We start from the raw sequence: 19,514 nt of genomic DNA, 5'->3' as shown, positions 1-19,514 counted from the left end.
ATTTTCATATAGAACATATTAGCAAAATATGAGTGCATTTGAAACTATGAGAAAAAGCACTGTGAAGGGGAAGAAAAAAGGCTCATAATTACAGATACATTTGCAAGACAATTTTGTCCAGACATGAATGATTTTCATCTCTTCTGATTTTATTACTTCCACTCTAAGCATAAAATAATATTTTATTTACTGTACACTGATGAATGGACTTATAATCCATGTTGGGTACATATGCAAAAAACTTGTCTATCTTTTCACAAAGCAGATTCTCTGAATCACTCTTCTGACGGCCCCCATCACTTCCTTGTTTCTCAGGCTGTAGATGATGGGGTTGAGCACTGGGGTCAGGATGATGTAGAAGACAGCCAGAACCTTGTCCTCTGTGGGAGATCGGAAGGATCTGGGGCGTAGATAAGTATAAGCAAAAGGTACATAGTATAAAGTCACCACAGTGAGGTGAGTGCTGCAGGTTGAATAGGCCTTCTTCCTCCCTTCTTTGGACTGCATGCGGCAGATCACATGGAGGACCCGGCCATAGGAAATTACAATGCCAGTGAAAGGAAACACAAGGAAGAATGTGGTGCTCACAAACACAGTGTACTCATAGACCCAGGTGTCCATGCAGGCCAGTGTCAACATAGTAGGAACATCACAGAAGAAATGGTTGATGGCTCTGGATCTACAATAAGGGATTTGGAAGGCATATATAGTGTGGGCACAGGAGTTCACTGAGCCCATGATCCAAGATCCTGTTATCATCAGCACACACACTCTTTTGCTCATACGAATGGGATAGTGGAGAGGAAAGCAAATAGCCACGTAACGATCATAGGCCATAGATATCAGGAGCAATGCTTCTGTCCCTCCTAAAGTCATGAACAAGCAGCTCTGAATGCCACACCCAACTAAGGAGATAGACTTGTTTCCAGAGAGATAATCAGAAGCCATCTTGGGGACAATTGTGGAGATGTAGTTTAGGTCAATGAGAGAGAGCTGACTGAGTAAGAAATACATGGGAGTGTGGAGATGGGTGTCTAGGAAGATGAGAAGAATCATGGACAGGTTGCCAAACAGAGCCATTAGAAAAATAAGAGCAATGACAATAAAGAGGAACAGGCCAATTCTTGTTGGTGGGAACAACCCCAATAGGATGAAATCAGTTGATGTTTGATTATAAATTTCCATGGGGCATAGATATAATTTTCCTAAAAGGAGACAGGAAAGTAAGTCAAGCATGGAACAAGAGAAACTTTTGAATTTATCATTTTAGTCAGACTGTATTATTGAATATCTCACAACTCTTAAGTGAATAACTGAATTTTTCTATTTCAGAAAAAAAGATTCTTTTTTTTAATAATACCTTTTTTATCATGTTATGTTAGTCATGATGCAGTGCATCCGTAGTTTTTGATGTAAAGTTCCATGATTCATTACTTGCATATAACACCTAGTGCAACATGTAATAAGTGCCTTCCTTAATACCCATCACTGGCCTATCCCATTCCCCCACCCCCCGTCCCTCTGAAGCCTCAGTTTGTTTCCCAGAGTCCATAATCTCTCATGGTTCATTCCCCCTTCTGTTTACCCCTCCTTTCTTCTTCCCTTTCTTCTACTACCGATCTTCCTACTTCTTATGTTCCATAAATGAGTGAAACCATATGATAATTGTCTTTCTCTGCTTGACTTATTTTGCTTAGCATTATCTCCTCCAGGCCTGTCCATGTTGCTGCAAATGTTGTGAAATAGTTCTTTTTGATGGCTGAGTAATATTCCATTGTATATATGGACCACATCTTCTTAATCCAGTCATCTGTTGAAGGGCATCTCGGCTCCATCCACAATTTAGCTATTGTGGACAATGCTGCTATGAACATTGGGCTATATTTGGCCCTTCTCTTCACCATCTCCATATCTTTGGGGTTAATACCCAGTAGTGCAATTGCTGGATCATAGCCTAGCTCAATTTTTAACTTTTTAACCTCCACACTGTTTTCCAAAGTGGCTGTACCAACTTACATTCCACCAACAATGTAAGAGGGATCCCCTTTCTCCACATCCTCTCCAAAATTTGCTGTTTCCTGCCTTGTCAATTTTTGTCATTCTAACTGCTGTAGGGTGGTATCTCAATGTGGTTTTGATTTGATTTTCCCTGATGGCTAATGATTGCAAACGTTTTTTCATGTGTCTGTTAGCTATTTGTATGTCTTCATTGGAAAAGTGTCTGTTCATATCTTCTGCCCATTTTTTGATTTGATTATTTGTTTGAGATGTTTTTTGTCTATCTTGGATACTAATCTTTAGAGTGTAGGAATAGAGGGTACATTCCTCAATTTCATAAAAACCATCTATGAAAAGCCCACAGCAAATATCATTCTCAATGAGGAAAAGCTGAGAGCCTTTCCCTTAAGATCAGGAACACCATAAGGATGCCCACTCTCGCCATTATTATTCAACATAGTACTAGAAGTCCTTACAACAGCAATCAGACAACAAAAAGGGATCAAAGGTATTCAAATTGGCAAAGAAGAAGTCAAACTGTCTCTCTTCACAGATGACATGATACTCTATGTGGAAAACCCAAAACACTACAGCCCTGAACTACTAGAACTTATAGAGCAATTCAGTAATGTGATGGGGTAAAAAATCAATGCTCAGAAATCAGGTGTATTTCTATACACGAATAATGAGACTGAAGAAAGAGAAATTAGGGAATCCATCCCATTGACAATAGCACCAAAAATCATACATTATCGCGGAATTAACTTAGCCAGAGATATAAAGGATCTGTATTCTAGAAACTACAAATCACTCTTGAAAGACATTGAAGAAGACATAAAAAGATGGAAAAATATTCCATGCTCATGGATTGGAAGAATAAACATAGTTAAAATGTCTATGCTACCCAGAACAATCTATACTTTCAATGTCATCCCGGTCAAAATACCAATGACATTTTTCAAAGAACTGGAACAAACAGCCCTTAAATTTGTGTGGAACCAGAAAAGGCCCTGAATCACCAAAGAATTGTTGAAAGGGAAAAACAAAGCTGGGGGCATCACATTGCCAGATTTCAAGCTGTCGTACAAAGCTCTGATCACAAAGACAGCATGGTACTGGCCCAAAACAGACGCAGAGACCAATGGAACAGGATAGAGAACCCAGAAATGGACCCTCGGTTCTATGTTCAACTAATCTTTGACAAAGCAGGGAAAAACATCCAGTTGTAAAATGACAGTCTCTTCAAGAAATAGTGCTGGGAAAATTGGACAGCTACAAGCAAAAGAATGAAACTTGACCACTCTCTCACACCATATGAAAAGATAAACTCCAAATGGATGAAAGTCCTAGATGTGAGAAAGGAATCCATCAAAATCCTAGAAGGGAACATAGGCAGCAACCTCTTTGACATCGGCCACAGCAACCTTTTTCATGACACATCTCCAAAGGCAAGAGAAACCAAGGAAAAAAATGAACTCGTGGGACTTCATCAAGATAAAAAGCTTCTGCACAGCCAAGGAAACAGTCAAAAAACCTAAAAGGTAGCCCACAGAATACAATAAGATATTTGCAAATGACACCAGAGATTAAAATGAAGATGCAAACATTAGCAGTTTGTATCTTTTCTAAGAAATCTTTAAAGTTATTTTAAAAGCCATATATATTTCTTAAGAATTCATTAGGATAAATATGCTTTACTACTGTACACAAATACAAATATTGCCAAATCAGATGTTTATTCAAATATTTGCATAAATAATAAATATAAATACATACATTATATATTTATTTTAAGAATAAATATTTATGACCCATAAAGGATCATTTTTCTTTCATATCTAAGACTTCTGAAGGTGCAGCAATCTATCTGCTTCTATTGGAGCATTATTTCCTTCTTGAGTCCTCTTTACACAGTAGCATCTAATCAAACATCCTTGAAGTCAGGTAAAATTATTGCTTTTGTCTGTTCTGAAATCATGAATGAATCTTTTTTTTTATGTTCAGTTAGTCACTGAGTAGTCCATCATCAGTTTTTGATGTGGTGTTCAGTGATTCATTGTTTGCATATAACACCTTTAATTTATTTTCTTTTAAATTTTTTGTTTAAATTCTAGTTATTTAACATACAGTGTAATATTAGTCTCAAGTGTACAGTTTAATGATTCAACTCATCCATACAGTACCACATGTTCATTAGAATAGGTGTACTCTTAATCCCCATCCACTATTTCACCCATTCCCCCACCTCCCATCTAGTAACTATCCCTTTGTTCTTTATAATTAAGATCTGTTTCTTGGTTTGCCTTTCTCTCTGTCTTTTTTGCCTTATGATCATTTGTTTTAGTTCTTAAGTTCCACATATAAATGAAATCTCTTATTTAAAACTTTCTGATTCTAGATCAGTGTGTAAATTTTATCATATATTTGTCATTTCTCCCTCTTAAAAACATAAATATCATGATGATAAAGAATATATATATAAGTCAAAATAGAACAGGTGTCAAAAGTCACAATGAGAGAAGAAATATTTCAGGACCCTTTGAAAAAAATGGATTTAGATAAAGGAACGATCAGTCACTTAAATGGAAAAAAGGAAATAGCATCCTACGACTGTCATGGAGCTGTGAGGAGGAGTTCTCCATGGACATCAAAGTGAATAAGACCTACATAGTATGTAGTATTTTAGTCTTAAATATTATTCTAGAGCCAAATGATACCAGGCTTTTAGGAAGTCTCCAACATGAAACAAGAATATGCATACATGCGCGCACACACACACACACACACATAGACATATTCACACACTCATGCTCAAATATAAAATGAACCAAAGTGTTTGGGAAAATGCAGAAAAATTCCTTTAATAAGTTTCATATGTTCAAACAAGTATGAAATGTTATTAATTCACAATATAAATACTATTAGATAAATAAAAGTACAAATCAGATGAAAGGCTCTTGCAAATTTTATATATATTATATATATCATATATAATATATATAATATATAAAATAAATATATATACACACACACATATATACATATATATAATTATATACTCATATATATTTGTATGTGTGATAAAAAGATTAAGTCAAATTTTTAAAGACATACTGAAAAAAGAAATGAACCAGAGTTAAAAAAAAAAAAAAGAAACATGAAAGATTTTCATTTTGAGAAGATAGGAGAACTCAAGAATTAATATACAGGAACATATGTATGCTTATTGTCATTCTTAAAAACACATAAGCCAAAATAATAATGGATGTAATATCAAAAGAAAATGTTTTTCAAAATTTTATATATGGTCTGCCATATTCAGGCAGCATAAACACAATACAGAAAAGAAATGAAAAAATTAATTACAAGATTTTTTTTTTAAGATTTTACTTAAGTATTTGAGAGATCATGAGAACGAAAGAGTGTGAGAGAAGCGGGAGGGTCAGAGGGAGGAGCAGACTCCATGGAGCAGGGAGCCTGACATGGGTCTCAATCCTAGGACTCCAGGATCGTGACCTGAGCCAAAAGGCAGTTGTTCAGCTGAGCCACCCAGGTGCCCCACAAGATGTTTTCTTAACAATTCTAAATGTCTTCTTGAAACCATTTTCTAAAAAAGCTCAATATTGCCTATGAACATATGGTCCTAAATATACCTTGACAGAGATAATAGTAACAATGATGAGAAATAAATAACAAGGACATAGTATTCTATATATAGAAATAGCAACTAAAATACCAGTTTTCTTTAAAAAAATATTTATTTATTAGAGAGAACAGGGAGAGGGAGAGAGAACCTCAAGCAACTCTGCACCGATCACAGAGACCCACATGGGGCTTGATCTCACAACAGGGAGATCAGGAACTGAGTCGAAACCAAGTCAATACTTAACTGACTGTGCCACCCAGGTGCCCCTAAAATATCAGGTTTTATAACAATTTATATTTTTGTTATCTTAGCAATGTATACCAGAAGATGGAAAGTGCCATCAGCCTTGCCATTCTAAATGCAAAATGGGAGGTAAACAAATGACCAGAAGACATGAAAAGGCACTTCTCCAAAGAAGACATAAAAATGGTTAACAGACACATGAAAAAATGCTCAACATCACTTGCCATCAGGAAAATACAAATCAAAGCCACAATGAGATACCACCTTTTACCAGTTAGAATGGCTAAAATTAATAAGACAGGGAACAACAAATGTTGGCAATGATATGGAGAAAGGGGAACCCTCTTACACTGTTGGTGGGAATGCAAGCTGGTACAGCCACTCTGGAAAACAGTGTGGAGCTTCCTCAAAAAGTTAAAAATAGAGCTACCCTATGACCCAGCAATTGCACTGCTGGGTATTTACCTCAAAGATAGAGATATAGTGAAAAAATGGGGCAACTGTACCCCAGTGTTTGTGGCAGCAATGTCCACAATAGACAAACTGTGGAAGGAGCTAAGATGTCCTTCACCAGATGAATGGATAAAAAAATATTTGGTTCATATATACAATGGGATATTACTCAACGATCGTAAAGGATGCATTACTACAGTTTACATCAACATGAATGGAACTGGACGGTATTATGCTAAGTAAAATATAGCAGTCAGAGAAATGCAATTATCATATGGTTTCATTCATATCTGGAACATAATGAATAGTGCAGAGGACAATAAGGGTGTTTGTGGGGAGGAGGGGATGAATGGGAAGAAATCAGAGAGAAAGACAAACCATATGAGACTCTTGACTCCAGAAAACAAACTGAGAGTTGCAGAAAGGGAGGTGGGTGAGGGATGGGTAACTGGGTGATGGGGATTAAGGAGGGCATGTGATGTGATGAGCACTGGGTGTTATACTGAACTGATGAATTAATGAACATTATATCAAAAAACAATGATAGACCATACCTTGGCCAATTGAATTTAAATTAAAAAATGGGATGTAACTATTTTGAAAGGATGGGAAAAGGAAAAATTAGTTAGAGATAATTGTATATGGTGGGGAACTTTCTCCATCCCCTGTGGCTTGAGAGATGAGTCACGAGATGGTATTTAGAATTTATTAAAGATAAACATATTGGTGGAAAATATGCATAAATAGAAACAAAAGGTGATAAAATAATATGAAATATTTTCCTTGGAGATAAGGAGTGGGTAATGGGACCATTGCTTTACCTTATGGGTTGTTGAGATCATGTTCTTACATTACTTGAATAAAATATTAAACTGATATAAAACATACTGGAAACAAACTGATATAAAACATACTGGAAACAAACTGAGGGCTTCAAAGGGGAGAGAGGTGGGGGATTGGGATAGGCCAGTGGGTATTAAGGAGGGCACATATTGCACGGTGCACTGGGTGTTATAAGCAAACAACGAATCATGGAACACTACAACAAAAACTAAGGATATACTGTATGGTAACTAACATAACATAATAAAAAATTATTTAAAAAAATACTGGAAATATAACCAGAGCAAATAGGGTAAAAAAAAATCCAAATTGGAAATAAAGAAATTAAGTTATCTTGGTTCACAAACATGATGTTATATGTAGAACATTCTAAAGAATCTATAAAAATATGTTAGAACTAGTAAACAAATGTAAAGTTTCATGATACAAAATCATTTATATACACAAAATCACTTCTATACATAAATAATGTATAATGATAATTTTTAACTGTATATTATATAAAGTTGTCTATGATGAGGTTTATAATGTGGTAGTTAGTGTTATTCACTTCTGAAGGTGAAAAAAATATCTGCACAGAATATAAATAATGAATGTCACATCCAATCTGGTATTTGATGCCATGTATTAGAGACGAGGACTTTTTATTGCTCATGTTGCTCTGTTCTAACATCCTGTCATAGGATATTATTTAAAGGACCCCTGAATATAACAGAGAAGTATATTTAACTGTTGAATATCAGCCTTGAATATTTCAAGACCCAAGGTAAAGAAGGCATTTTTTTCTTAGGTAAAAATAAATCCAAGTAACTTATGGGTTTTTCCCCTCTTTATGTTGGTTTTATCCATTAGGGAAAAAATAACCAATATCGAGCCTATTTACAAGTCATTTCCAATCTTTTTGATTTTTAAAATTCCCTAAAACCTTTGTAATTTTGGCATCTACATTACAGAACATATGGGATGAAAGAAGTAGCAGAAAATATTCTGATGATGTTTCATAGTGAACAGAAGAAACAAGCCTAGAATATTGATCATGTCCCACATGAAAGACAAGATAAAGTAAGAAGGTAAAGGTAGGAAGAGAAGTTGGTAACTGGGATGTGTCAGAATATGTTCCAGAATTAAATTTTATTCGATACTGACCTCTATCTCTTGAACTTGATATTACACTGATATTTTGTCAATGATAAAGTTGAGATGCACAGATTCTGTGACTTTAACTTAAAATTATATACTTGGATAACTGTATTCCCTAATCTATCATCTTTCTATCTATCTATCTATCTATCTATCTATCTATCTATCTATCTATCTATCATCTATCTATCATCTACCTATCTAAATGCATCCCCTATCTTATCCCTCAAATATTAAATATTTTGAGGTAATGAATCTGAAATAAATGTGGATCAATATTTTAAACCCAAACCCAAACACACACACACACACACACACACACACACACAGAGAGAGAAAGGAGGATAAATAAAAATTAATGTTATTAAAATAGATATTCTATACAGGTAGTAGAAGGTAAAAATGTAAGCAAAAACTTCCTCAGAAATACAGATAATATCGTTTTGGGGTTTACAGTTTACTTATTTGGACATATTCTTCTATTTTCCTAATACACTGGCTCTGTTGTATTTTCACTTGACCCCATGACAGCCACACAGATTGTATAATAGAAATAGTTTATCAAAACCTTTAAATTAAATTCAATTTGTTATGTTCTCAATGCAAAAGTGTCCTTGCCTAGGAGATTTTGCTTGCAAAGTCACACCCATATTATCTCCTCTGTAATTTATATTGTAGATGTCCATATTCTACATAATGTGTTAAATCTTCCAAATGCTGCCCAAGTTCAAAATGAATTACATATTACCATGTCTTGAAGTCAATGTGCATCAGTGTTTTTGGAGATCTTTATTCCTGTTTATATTTAGAGTTGAAGATTAAATACTGGAAAAGCCTCATTTTAATGATTCATAAATTATAGAACATATGATTTTTAAAATTTCTCATTATTAAAAAGATAAAGAAAGAAAATCACAGAGTTATGAAGTGAGTTATTCAAGACTGAGCAGTGACCTAGTGATAGAGTTGGGAAATGTCCTCTCAACCTAGATAATACAGAATTTTCCACTGTCACACAGATTTTTATATCCTACTCTCTCATCACTTTGGAGCAAAACTATCCTCAAAGAGAAATCATTCCTGGTCACACAACAAGGCTGGTCATTTACAGAGGTGTGGAAAGGATATGGATTTACCTAAAAACCTCCTGAATTTGGTTTTCCTGGAAGAGTTATAAGAAATCACAGATTAGACTTCTGAGAGCCTATAAAGCACAACACATTCTCCACCAGGTTTCACACACAAAAAAAAAATTACTTTCTGTTTTCTCAAGATCCCTGTAATAATCTAAAATGCTGAATCTTCTCCAGTGACTTTGTGTATTCAACTGGAAGTCTGGGAAACCAGTAATCCAGGTTACCAGGTTAATTTTCCCAGGAGGGCTTTGAATGCATTAGCCACACAAAGTCAATCTTAGTTCCTAAAAATTGGCTGATCATACCTCAATGTGCATGCCTACAATAAGAATTATTTTTTTTCAAAGAAAATAATTATTTTGCATAGCCATCATTATGTAAAGTTTACATCGTTGTAAAATGGTTTTTATAGAATCCAAGGAAGGCTCTGTAGGTTCTAGATTGGTGCAAATCTCCACAGATTCCTTTCCTGGATTTCTATATGAGATTTCACATTCTTTCAAATGTTTCCATAACAGATTATACTAAAGGGACAGAGTACATAGTTTGCATTACTTTAGTGAATTAGGAATTTTAATGATAGTACTTAAAATTCAAGCAATGTATATTTTCGTTAAAAAAAAAAACTATATACTTGTTAGAGTATAAAGAGATCTGGAACACACAGTGAATATTTCTGCGGGTACGTGTTTCCATGAGTCTAATCCATAAAATTTCTTAAAATTGCACAATGGTGAATCAGCATATGTAGATCAGTGAGTAATTAGGTAGGCAGATATTTTGAAAGGCAGAAACTAATTAGAAGACCTGTTCTTCACGGGTGCCTGGGTGGCCCAGTCATTAAGCATCTGCCTTTGGTGCAGGTCATGATCCCATAACCTTGGGATTAAGCCCAGCATCAGGCTCCCCATTCACCGAGGAGCCTGCTTCTCCCTCTCCCACTGTCTGCTGCTCCCCCTACTTGTGCTCACTCTCTCTCTGTAAAACAAACAAATAAAATCTTAAGAAGGAGGAGGAGGAGGAGGAGGAGGAGGAGGAGGAGGAGGAGGAGAGGAGGGAAGGACCTGTCCTTCAAATTCTGTTTTGCAGTGAGAATGGGTTTATTTTGACTCATTGTACAAGCACACTGGAGAAAATTTAGGTTTAAAGCTAGATGTAAGTGTAGCTCACCTGCTTACAAGAAATGTGAGATTGGATTAAAGACTTTAACTCTTAGAGCCTGTACATTGTATGTAGAACAGATATAAAGAAATGTGGGGTATGACAAGCTAATAGAGTTAGGACATAATAAAAATGTAGTGAATATTTGTCTATAAACTATCAGTGAAGAATAGGTGTAAATGTTAGCATCATTCTCATTATATTGTCATCACAATGATATAATATTATCATTATTATTGGTTTTTCACTGGAAATGTATTCATGTGTGTAAGAAGTAAAAAATAAATGAAGTTGAAAGCATGAATACTTTACTTTCACATACTTTGACAAAAATGGATTACCATAACTAAACATACAGTTACCTGCATTATTTCCAGAAGCTGTCCTTCAAAATTTACACACACACACACACACACACACACACACACCATTGGTCTTTTCTTTTTCTTTCTTCTTTTTCCTTATCCCTTCACTACACACAGGATCCCCTTGCTCTCTGAAAGCAGAGTACTCCTCTAAAAGCCTCCATAAGGTGAAAGTGCATGAAGTGAAGAAACAGTTACCATTAATTTTTATGAAAAAAATTTCATCATTACCAGACTCAAAAAATAATGACTCCTGGGCTTTTCTGATACCGTAGAACACATCTTGCTGATGGGTGTACAAAATAAATCACATAAACAGGGGCTCACACACACAGTTCAAAGCTATGCAGGATGGATGCTGAGATTTTTAATGTAGTTCCTGGGGAAGTGGCTTGTCAGTGCCACGTTCCCTGCTCAGTGCGCCTGAGGCCTCCCTGATGGCTTGCTGCCAAGTACACACTGAATGCCAGTATCACATTTTACATTTTTCTTTTTCTAAAAGTGAAAATCTTTTCAGATTTCTTTGGGTTAGCATGAACAGTACTGAAACAGGACTTTGGTGAAAGCAAATTGGCATAACAGAAACTTAAAAAATGAGGGATACCTGTATTCTGATGTATTTTTTTATATAAAATCTAGACAAGTGATTTCTAGGTTTTAGTTAGAGTGAATCTATGTGGGGTAAAAAGCAAGTAGGAAGCACTGTTAAGATTGCCCTGTGGGTCATGTAAGCACTCTTCTTTTGTGGAAAATGAATAAACAATTATGAAAGACAATTGTCCCCCACAAACTTGTTGAAGATTTGGGCCCTTAAGTATTGGTTTTCTTTAATTATCGCTTGAGCACATCCAAAGCATACTCCATTAGGATCCTCATCTCATTTGCCATCCAGACAGCACATTTGTACATCAGCTCAAAAACCATGTTTTGTTGTTTATTTTACATTCTACAATTTCTGCTGAACAGTACTGTAAAAAGTGTGTCCACTCATTCAACTTCAAACTCCATTTCAAATCATCTATACTTAACGAACCCTTACATAGATTACATCACTTATTTGCTAAACTGATCACCTTAAATTCTGAATAATTTCAATCCACCTGTAATAAATACGACCAAAGGAGTTAACACAATGTAATCAGCACCTATGTGATCACATCATGTACTTGCATGGAAATGTCTTCACTTCTGAAGAATATAATTCATGCTTTTTTAATATTGTAATTTTAAAATTCTAGTATAGTTTACATATAGTGTCAGATTAGTCTCATGTGTACATCACCCAGTGCTCAGAATGACAAGTGCGCTCTCTAGTCTCAATTAGCCATGTTCTTTTACAGCATTCTTGTCTAGCCTGTTTCCCCATTTCCAGAAGATGCATCATTGGCTGTGCATAAAATGAACCCTCCATTCTTTAATGAATATTGTTTGTCCTTCAACATTTTTTCTGTAAATGTCTTGGTTCAAGTATCAGCAAAAAAATATTCTTGTATTTGAAGTACGATTTTAATTTATATAATATTTCTTATGTATTTTATCATAGAGTATCAAAATCATTATGAATTCTATTTCAGAATATGGTATCATTAGGTGTAAGCTCATGTAATACTCATCATAAATCCAGAACAGTAGTTCATATATATATATATATATATATATATATGTACATCAACGGTAGCCTTTATTATCAATTTTACTGTGTTTCAAAATTATTTCACATTCATAATCAGATTAATTCTCAGAATTGTATAACTCATTTTAAGTTTTAAAACACTTAGTATTTTTTAAAAAATGAACAAGTGTCCAAGTGCCCAATTCGTTTCTTTAATTTTTAATGATACATACTCTAACATAAATTATTTACCTGTTGTTTAAACCTACTTCACTCAACTAAAAAAAATAGAGTTCTCTGGTTAAACAGATGCCTAAATGTATCTATTGTTTATCATACACAATAGTCTTAAATACTAAATAAAGTTCTCTAAAGCACTTGCTGAGGAGCTTCACTTCACGTATGATTATTAAAAATAAGAAAACAAGATTACTGGAGTACCTTGTATTATCTCTGCACTTTCACAAACACACTGGCTTGGGTAGCTGACAGCGGTCCAATCATCATCATATCAACAAAGTCATTTTATGTGTAAATGTCTTCAAACAATTTCCAAACAAGTGCACATTTTATCTTCCACCTCTACACATGACATTTTAGATACCTCCAAGAAATGCAGCAGCAACACTGATTCTTTTTTTTTTTTTTCCTGGAGATTTTACCTATTGCATTTGCTTTGTTTGGTTTGGTTTGGTTGGTTGGTAGTTTTTTTTTTGTTTGTTTTTTTTTTTTTATTCACTTGGGAATGTCCACTGAGACTTGGACAGTACAGGTTAAGTGACTAATAGCCCAAGATAGACCTAAGCCAAGGTTGGGGAAGGAGTTCAAGTAATATCTTTAGATATTTTCACAGGTGTGCTAAGGGTCAATTCAGTGGTTAAAGAAACAAATTTATTTATTCAGTTTGTTCCAATATCATTGTGTCTCTAAAGTTTTATGGATCATGTATGGATATATTTTTGCCCAGCAAGTTCACAGTAATTATCTGTCTGTAGATATTATTTCCCAATTTTGATTGCATTGGCCAACAAATTTAATAACTCAATGAAATGTGATAGTTCAATAAAAATATAGAAATTCATAAAATATCACAAATATATTAATGTATTATAATAATTTTCTGTTCTGTTGTAAAAAACATTAAAGTATAAAAAATTTACTCAATAAACTAAATAATGAAAGTAATGATATTACTCCTTTACATTGCAGAAAATACCTTAAATGTTCTCATCTTTTTCCTGGCTTCCGGTAACTGAATTAAGTACACATTTTACTTTGAGAAAAAGTAACTGTGGTGCAGTTTTTAAAATTTTGTAATATTTTCAAGTTATTTCAATTCCTAATTATAATGTGTCTCTATAGCCAATTTATTTTGAGTTCCTTGAACTTTATGGATCTACATGCTTATTTCCCAACCCAGAAGTTTTGTTTGTTTTGTTTAGTTTTTTGAGTTTTTTTTTATTGTTGTTTTCTTAACTAAGAGTTCTGCCCCTTTCTTATTCTCTGCTCCTTCTGGCATTTTCATGATGCATGTATAGGTTTTCTTATGGGATCCCATAAAATCTGTGTGCCTTCTTTTGAGATCTTTTTTAGTCTATTTTCCTTTTACAATAACCGTTTATCAGATATTTCATTTGCAAATACCTTCTCCCATTTAGTTTTCTTGATGGTTTCCTTCATGTGCAGAAGCTTTTTATTTTGATATAATCCCAATGGTTCATTTTTTTCTTTTTGCATTTGTTTCCCTTGCCTCAAGACATATCTAGAGAAAAAAAATGTTACTGTGGCCAATATCCAAGAAGTTCCTGCTGATGCTCTCATCTAAGATTTTTATGATTTCAGACCCCAAATGTAGGTCTGTAATTCATTTTGAGTTGTTGTTTTGTGTATGGTGTAAGAAATTGTTCGTTTTATACTTCTGCATGCAGCTGTCCAGTTTTCCCAACACCATTTGTTGAAGACACTGTCCTCTCCCAGTGGATATTCTTTCCTTTTTTGTCAAGTATTAATTAGCCATATAATTGTGGGCTTAATTCTGGGTTTTATATCCTGTTCCATTGATCTATGTGTATATTTTTGTGCCAGTACCATACTGTTTTAACTACTGCAGCTTTATAATAGAACTTGAAATCTGGAATTGTGATATCTCCAGCTTTGCTTTTCTTTTTCAAGATTGCTTTGGATATCCAGGGTATTTTGGGATTCTATATAAATTTTAGGATTGTTTGTTTTAATTCTGTGAAAAATGTTGCTATTTTCATAGGAATTTTATTAAGTGTGTAGATTGCTCTTGTAGTTATAGACATTTTAACAATATATGCTCTTCTAATTGACGAGCATGGAATGCCTATCCATGTATTTGTGTCACCTTCAATTTCTTTCATCAATATTTTATATTTTTCAGAGTACAAGTGTTTCACCTCCTTGGTTAAGTTTATTCCTAGTTATTATATGATTTTTGGTGCAATTTTAAATGGTTTTATTTTCTTAATTTCTCTTTCTGCTGCTTTATTATTGGTACATAGAAATTCAATGGATTTCTAGGCAGTTATTTTGTGTCCTGCCAACTTATGGAATTCTTTTATCAGTTCTAGTGGCTTTTTAAATAAAGTCCTTATGTTTTTTAATATATAGAAACATTTCCTTTGCAAAAGTTTATATTTGTACTCCTTTCATACCAATTTGGATGTCTTCTATTCCTTTTTCTTGTCTTGTTGCTCTGGCTAGGACTTAAAGTCCTATATTGAGTAAAAATGTTGAGAGTGGACATCTTTGTTTTCTTCCTGACCTTAGGTGAAAAGCTTTCATATTTTCACTGGAGTATGATTTTAGCTGTGTTTCTTTTCATATATTGCCCTTATTAGGTAGTGGTATGTTTCCCTGAGACCTACTTTGTTGAGGGTTTTTATCATGAATGGATGTTTTACTTTGTCAAATGCTTTCCCACATCTATTGAACTGATCATTTTTTAAATCATTTCTCTTATTGATGTAATCCATCACATTCATTGATTTGAAAATATTGTCTGCTTTTGCACCCACAGAATATATTCAAGTTGATCATGGTGAATAATTTTTTAAAAATATATTGTTGGATTTTGTTTGCTAATATTTTGTTGAGGACTTTTGCATCTGTATTCATCAGAGATATTGGCCTGTAGTTTTTTGTTTGTTTGTTTGTTTGTTTTGTCTTCATCTGATTTTGCTATCAGAGTAACGCTGGCCTCATAAAATTAAGTTGGACAATTTCCTTCCCCTTCTATTTTTCTTTTTTGACTAGTTTGGGAACAATCGGTAACTCTTCTTTAAGTGTTTGTTAGAATTCACCTATGAATCCATCTGGTCTTGGATTTTTGTTGCTCTGGAATTTTCTGATTACTGATTCAATTCCCTTGCTGGTAATCTGTCTGTTCAAATTTTCTATTTCATTCTGATTCAGTTTTGGAAGATTATATTTGTTTAGGTATTTAACCATTTTTTCTAGGGTGTTTAATTTGTTGGTATGTAATTTTTCAAAATATTCTTTTCTTATCCTTTGTATTTCTGTGGTATCAGTGGTTATTTCTCCTCTTTCATTTGTGATTTTGTTCATTTGAAACCTTTAATTTTATTTATTTATTTATTTATTTATTTATTTATTTATTTATTTATTTTTATTTATCTGGTAAAGGTTTATCAATTTTGTTGATCTTTTCAGAGAACCAGCCTCTGGATTTATAGTTTTGTTTTATTTTTGCTTGCCTGTTTATTTTACTTCTTATGTCTTTATTTCTGCTGTAATCTTTATTATTTCCTTCCTTCTACTGTTTTGTTGTTGTTGTTGCTGTTCATTTGTTTTTATCTTCTCCCTCTTTCATATCTAAGTTTAGGTTGCTTATTTCAGATTTTTCATGTTGTATGAGGTAGGCCAGTATTGCTGTAACTTTGCTCTTTGAACAGCTTTTCCTACATCACAGAAATTTTTGGACCATTATGTTTTCATTTTCATTTGTCTTCATGCATTTTGACTTCTTCCTTGATTTCTTGGTTGAGACATTCATTGTTTAGATGCATAATATTTGTCCTCCATTTATTTGAGCTCTTTCCAGATTTATTCCTGTGCTTGATTTCCAATTTCATGGAGTTGTGGTCTTAAAGGACTTTGATCTTTTTGAATTTGTGGAGTATTGATTTGTGATGTAATATATGATCTATTCTGGAGAATATTCCATGTGGTCTTGAAAAGAATGTGTATTCTGCTATTTTAGGTTCTAAAGTTCTGAATATATCTGTTAAATACATCTGGTCCAAAAATCAATCACAGTCACCATTTCCTTATTGATTTTCTGCTTTGATGATCTGTCCATTCATGTGTTTAATGTCCCCTACCATTATTGTGTTACTCTTGATTCCTTCCCTCATGATTATTAACTGTTTCATTTGTGTGTGTGGTGTGTGTGTGTGTGTGTGTGTGTGTATATATATATATATATATATATATATATATATATATATATATATATATATATTCCATATTGAGTACACAGATATTTACAAATGTTATATCTTCTTGTTAGATTGTGCCTTTTATGATTATATAGTTTCCTTCTTTGTCCCTTTTTACAGTCTTTCTTTTATAGCATATTTTTTCCCATATAAGTTTTGTTAACACAGCTTTCTTTTAATGCACATTTTCATAATAAATGTTTCTCAAACCCTTTACTCTCAATCTGCATGAGACCTTAGGTCTGAAATGAGACCATTGTAGGCAGCATATAGGTAGATATCGTTTCCTTTTTAAAAAAAAAAAATCCATTCCATCACCTCCTCTCTTTTGATTGGAGCATTTAATCCATTTAGATTTAAAGTAATTATTGATATATATGTATTTATGTCAATTTTCTTACCATTTTTGTTGTTTTTATAGTGATATTCTTTTCCTTTTTCAGTTTTTATTTAAAATCCTGTTAGTTAATATACAGGGTGATTTTATTTTAAGGTATACAATATAGTGACTGAACACTTACATACAACACCCAGTGCACATCACAGGAAGTACGCACCTCAATGTTCTTAACCTTTTAACCCAGCCTCCCACCCAACTCCATTCTGGTAACTATCTGTTTGTTCTCTATAGTTAGGTGTCTGTTTCTTAGTTTGCCTCTAGCCCTTCTTTTTTTTTTTTCCTCTCTCTTTACTTTTTTTTCGCCTTTCTTTCTTAAAGTCCACATATGAGTGAAATCATATGGTATTTTTTTTCTCTCACTGACTTATTTCATTAGCATCATGTTTTCCAGCTCCATCCATGTCATTGCAAATGGAGAGGTTTAATTCCTTGTTATGGCTGAGTTATATGGCATTATATATCTATCTATATTTATATCATCTCTCCATATCTATATCTATATCATCTATCTATCTATCTATCTATCTATCTATCTATCTATCTATCATCTATCTATCTATCCCACTTCTTCCTTATCTATTTATCAGTCACTGGCCTTGGGTTATTTCCATAATTTGGCTATTATAGATAATGTTGCGATAAACACCAGAAAGCATTTATCTACTTAAATTCATATTTTTCTATTCATTTTAAAAATAATTATTAACATATATATTATTTGTTTCCGGGGTACAGGTCTGTGATTCATCAGTCTTACACAATTCAGAGCATTCACCATAACACATACCCTCCTCAATGTCCACCACCCAGCCACCCTCCTCCCACCCCCCTTCACCCCCCTCCACTCCAGCAAGCCTCAATTTGTTTCCTGAGATTAAGAGTCTCTTATGGTTTGTTTCCCTCTCTGGTTTCATCTTGATTCATTTTTCCTCTTTCCCTATGATCCTCTGCCTTGTTTCTCAAATTCCACATGTCAGTGAGATCATATGATAATCGTCTTTCTCTGATTGACATATTTTGCTTAGCATAATACCCTCTAGTTCAATCCATGTCATTGCAAATGACAAGATTCTTTTTTAATGGCTGCATAATATTCAATTGTATATTTATATACCATATCTTCTTTATCCATTCATCTGTTGATGGACATCTAGGCTCTTTCCGCAGTATGGCTATTGTGGACATAGCTGCTATAAACATTGGGGTGCATATGCCCCTTCAGGGTACATTTGTAGTGCAATTGTTGGGTTGTAGGGTAGCTCTATTTTCAACTTTTTAAAAAAGATTTTATTTTATTTATTTGACAGAGACAGCCAGCGAGAGAGGGAACACAAGGAGGGGGAGTGGGAGAAGAAGCAGGCTCATAGCGGAGGAGCCTGATGTGGGGCTCGATCCCAGAATGCTGGGATCACGCCCTGAGCCAAAGGCAGACGCCCAATGACTGTGCCACCCAGGCGCCCCTCTGTTTTCAACTTTTTGAGGAAACTCCACGCTGTTTTCCAGAGTGGCTGCACCAGCTTGCATTCCCACCAACAGTGTGGGAGGGTTCCCTTTTCTCCACATACTCGTCAACATCTGTCATTTCCTGACTTGTTAATTTTAGCCATTCTGACTGGTGTGAGGTCATATTTTTCTATTCTTTGTGAAAATACTTCACAGTGCAATGGCTATATCATAGGGTAATTCTATTTTTAACTTTTTGAGGAGCTTCCATACTGTTTTCCTAGAAAGGCTACACCAGTTTGCATCCCCACAGTGTGAGATGATTCCCCTTTCTCCACATCCTAGCCAATGACTATTGTTTCTTATGTTGTTGTTTTTAGCCATCCTGACAGGTGTGAGATGTTATCTCATTGTAGTTTTTGTTTGTTTGTTTGTTTTTTGTGTTTTGTTTTGTTTTGTTTTTGGTTGAGCATCTTTTCATGCATCTCTTGGCCTGCTGCAAAAAAGTCTATTCATGTCTTCTGCCCATTCTTTTTTACCTTTTTAAAATTTAAATTAAATAAGCCAACATATAGTATATCGTTAGTTTC

At 34.1% G+C, this 19,514-nt stretch overlaps 1 protein-coding gene across 1 annotated transcript; it reads right to left on the bottom strand.

Moving 5' to 3' along the window:
• Positions 1-246: 246 nt before the first annotated feature.
• On the bottom strand, positions 247-1,188 carry LOC113261866 (olfactory receptor 2L5-like). The gene has a single exon (XM_026508186.2). The coding sequence runs from the start codon at positions 1,183-1,185 to the stop codon at positions 247-249; it is 939 nt and encodes a 312-aa protein (XP_026363971.1). The 5' UTR covers positions 1,186-1,188.
• Between the last annotated feature and the right edge of the window lie 18,326 nt (positions 1,189-19,514).

Source organism: Ursus arctos, unplaced genomic scaffold (genome assembly GCF_023065955.2).
Source record: "Ursus arctos isolate Adak ecotype North America unplaced genomic scaffold, UrsArc2.0 scaffold_5, whole genome shotgun sequence".
Classification (NCBI taxonomy): Eukaryota; Metazoa; Chordata; class Mammalia; order Carnivora; family Ursidae; genus Ursus; species Ursus arctos.
Note: the sequence above shows the minus strand (reverse complement) of the source record. Positions and strands in the feature narration are given on the sequence as shown.

What these genes read in the sequence shown, in the direction of transcription:
- LOC113261866 (XM_026508186.2), bottom strand. Translation starts at nt 1,185, where the DNA reads ATGGAAATTTATAATCAAACATCAACTGATTTCATCCTATTGGGGTTG.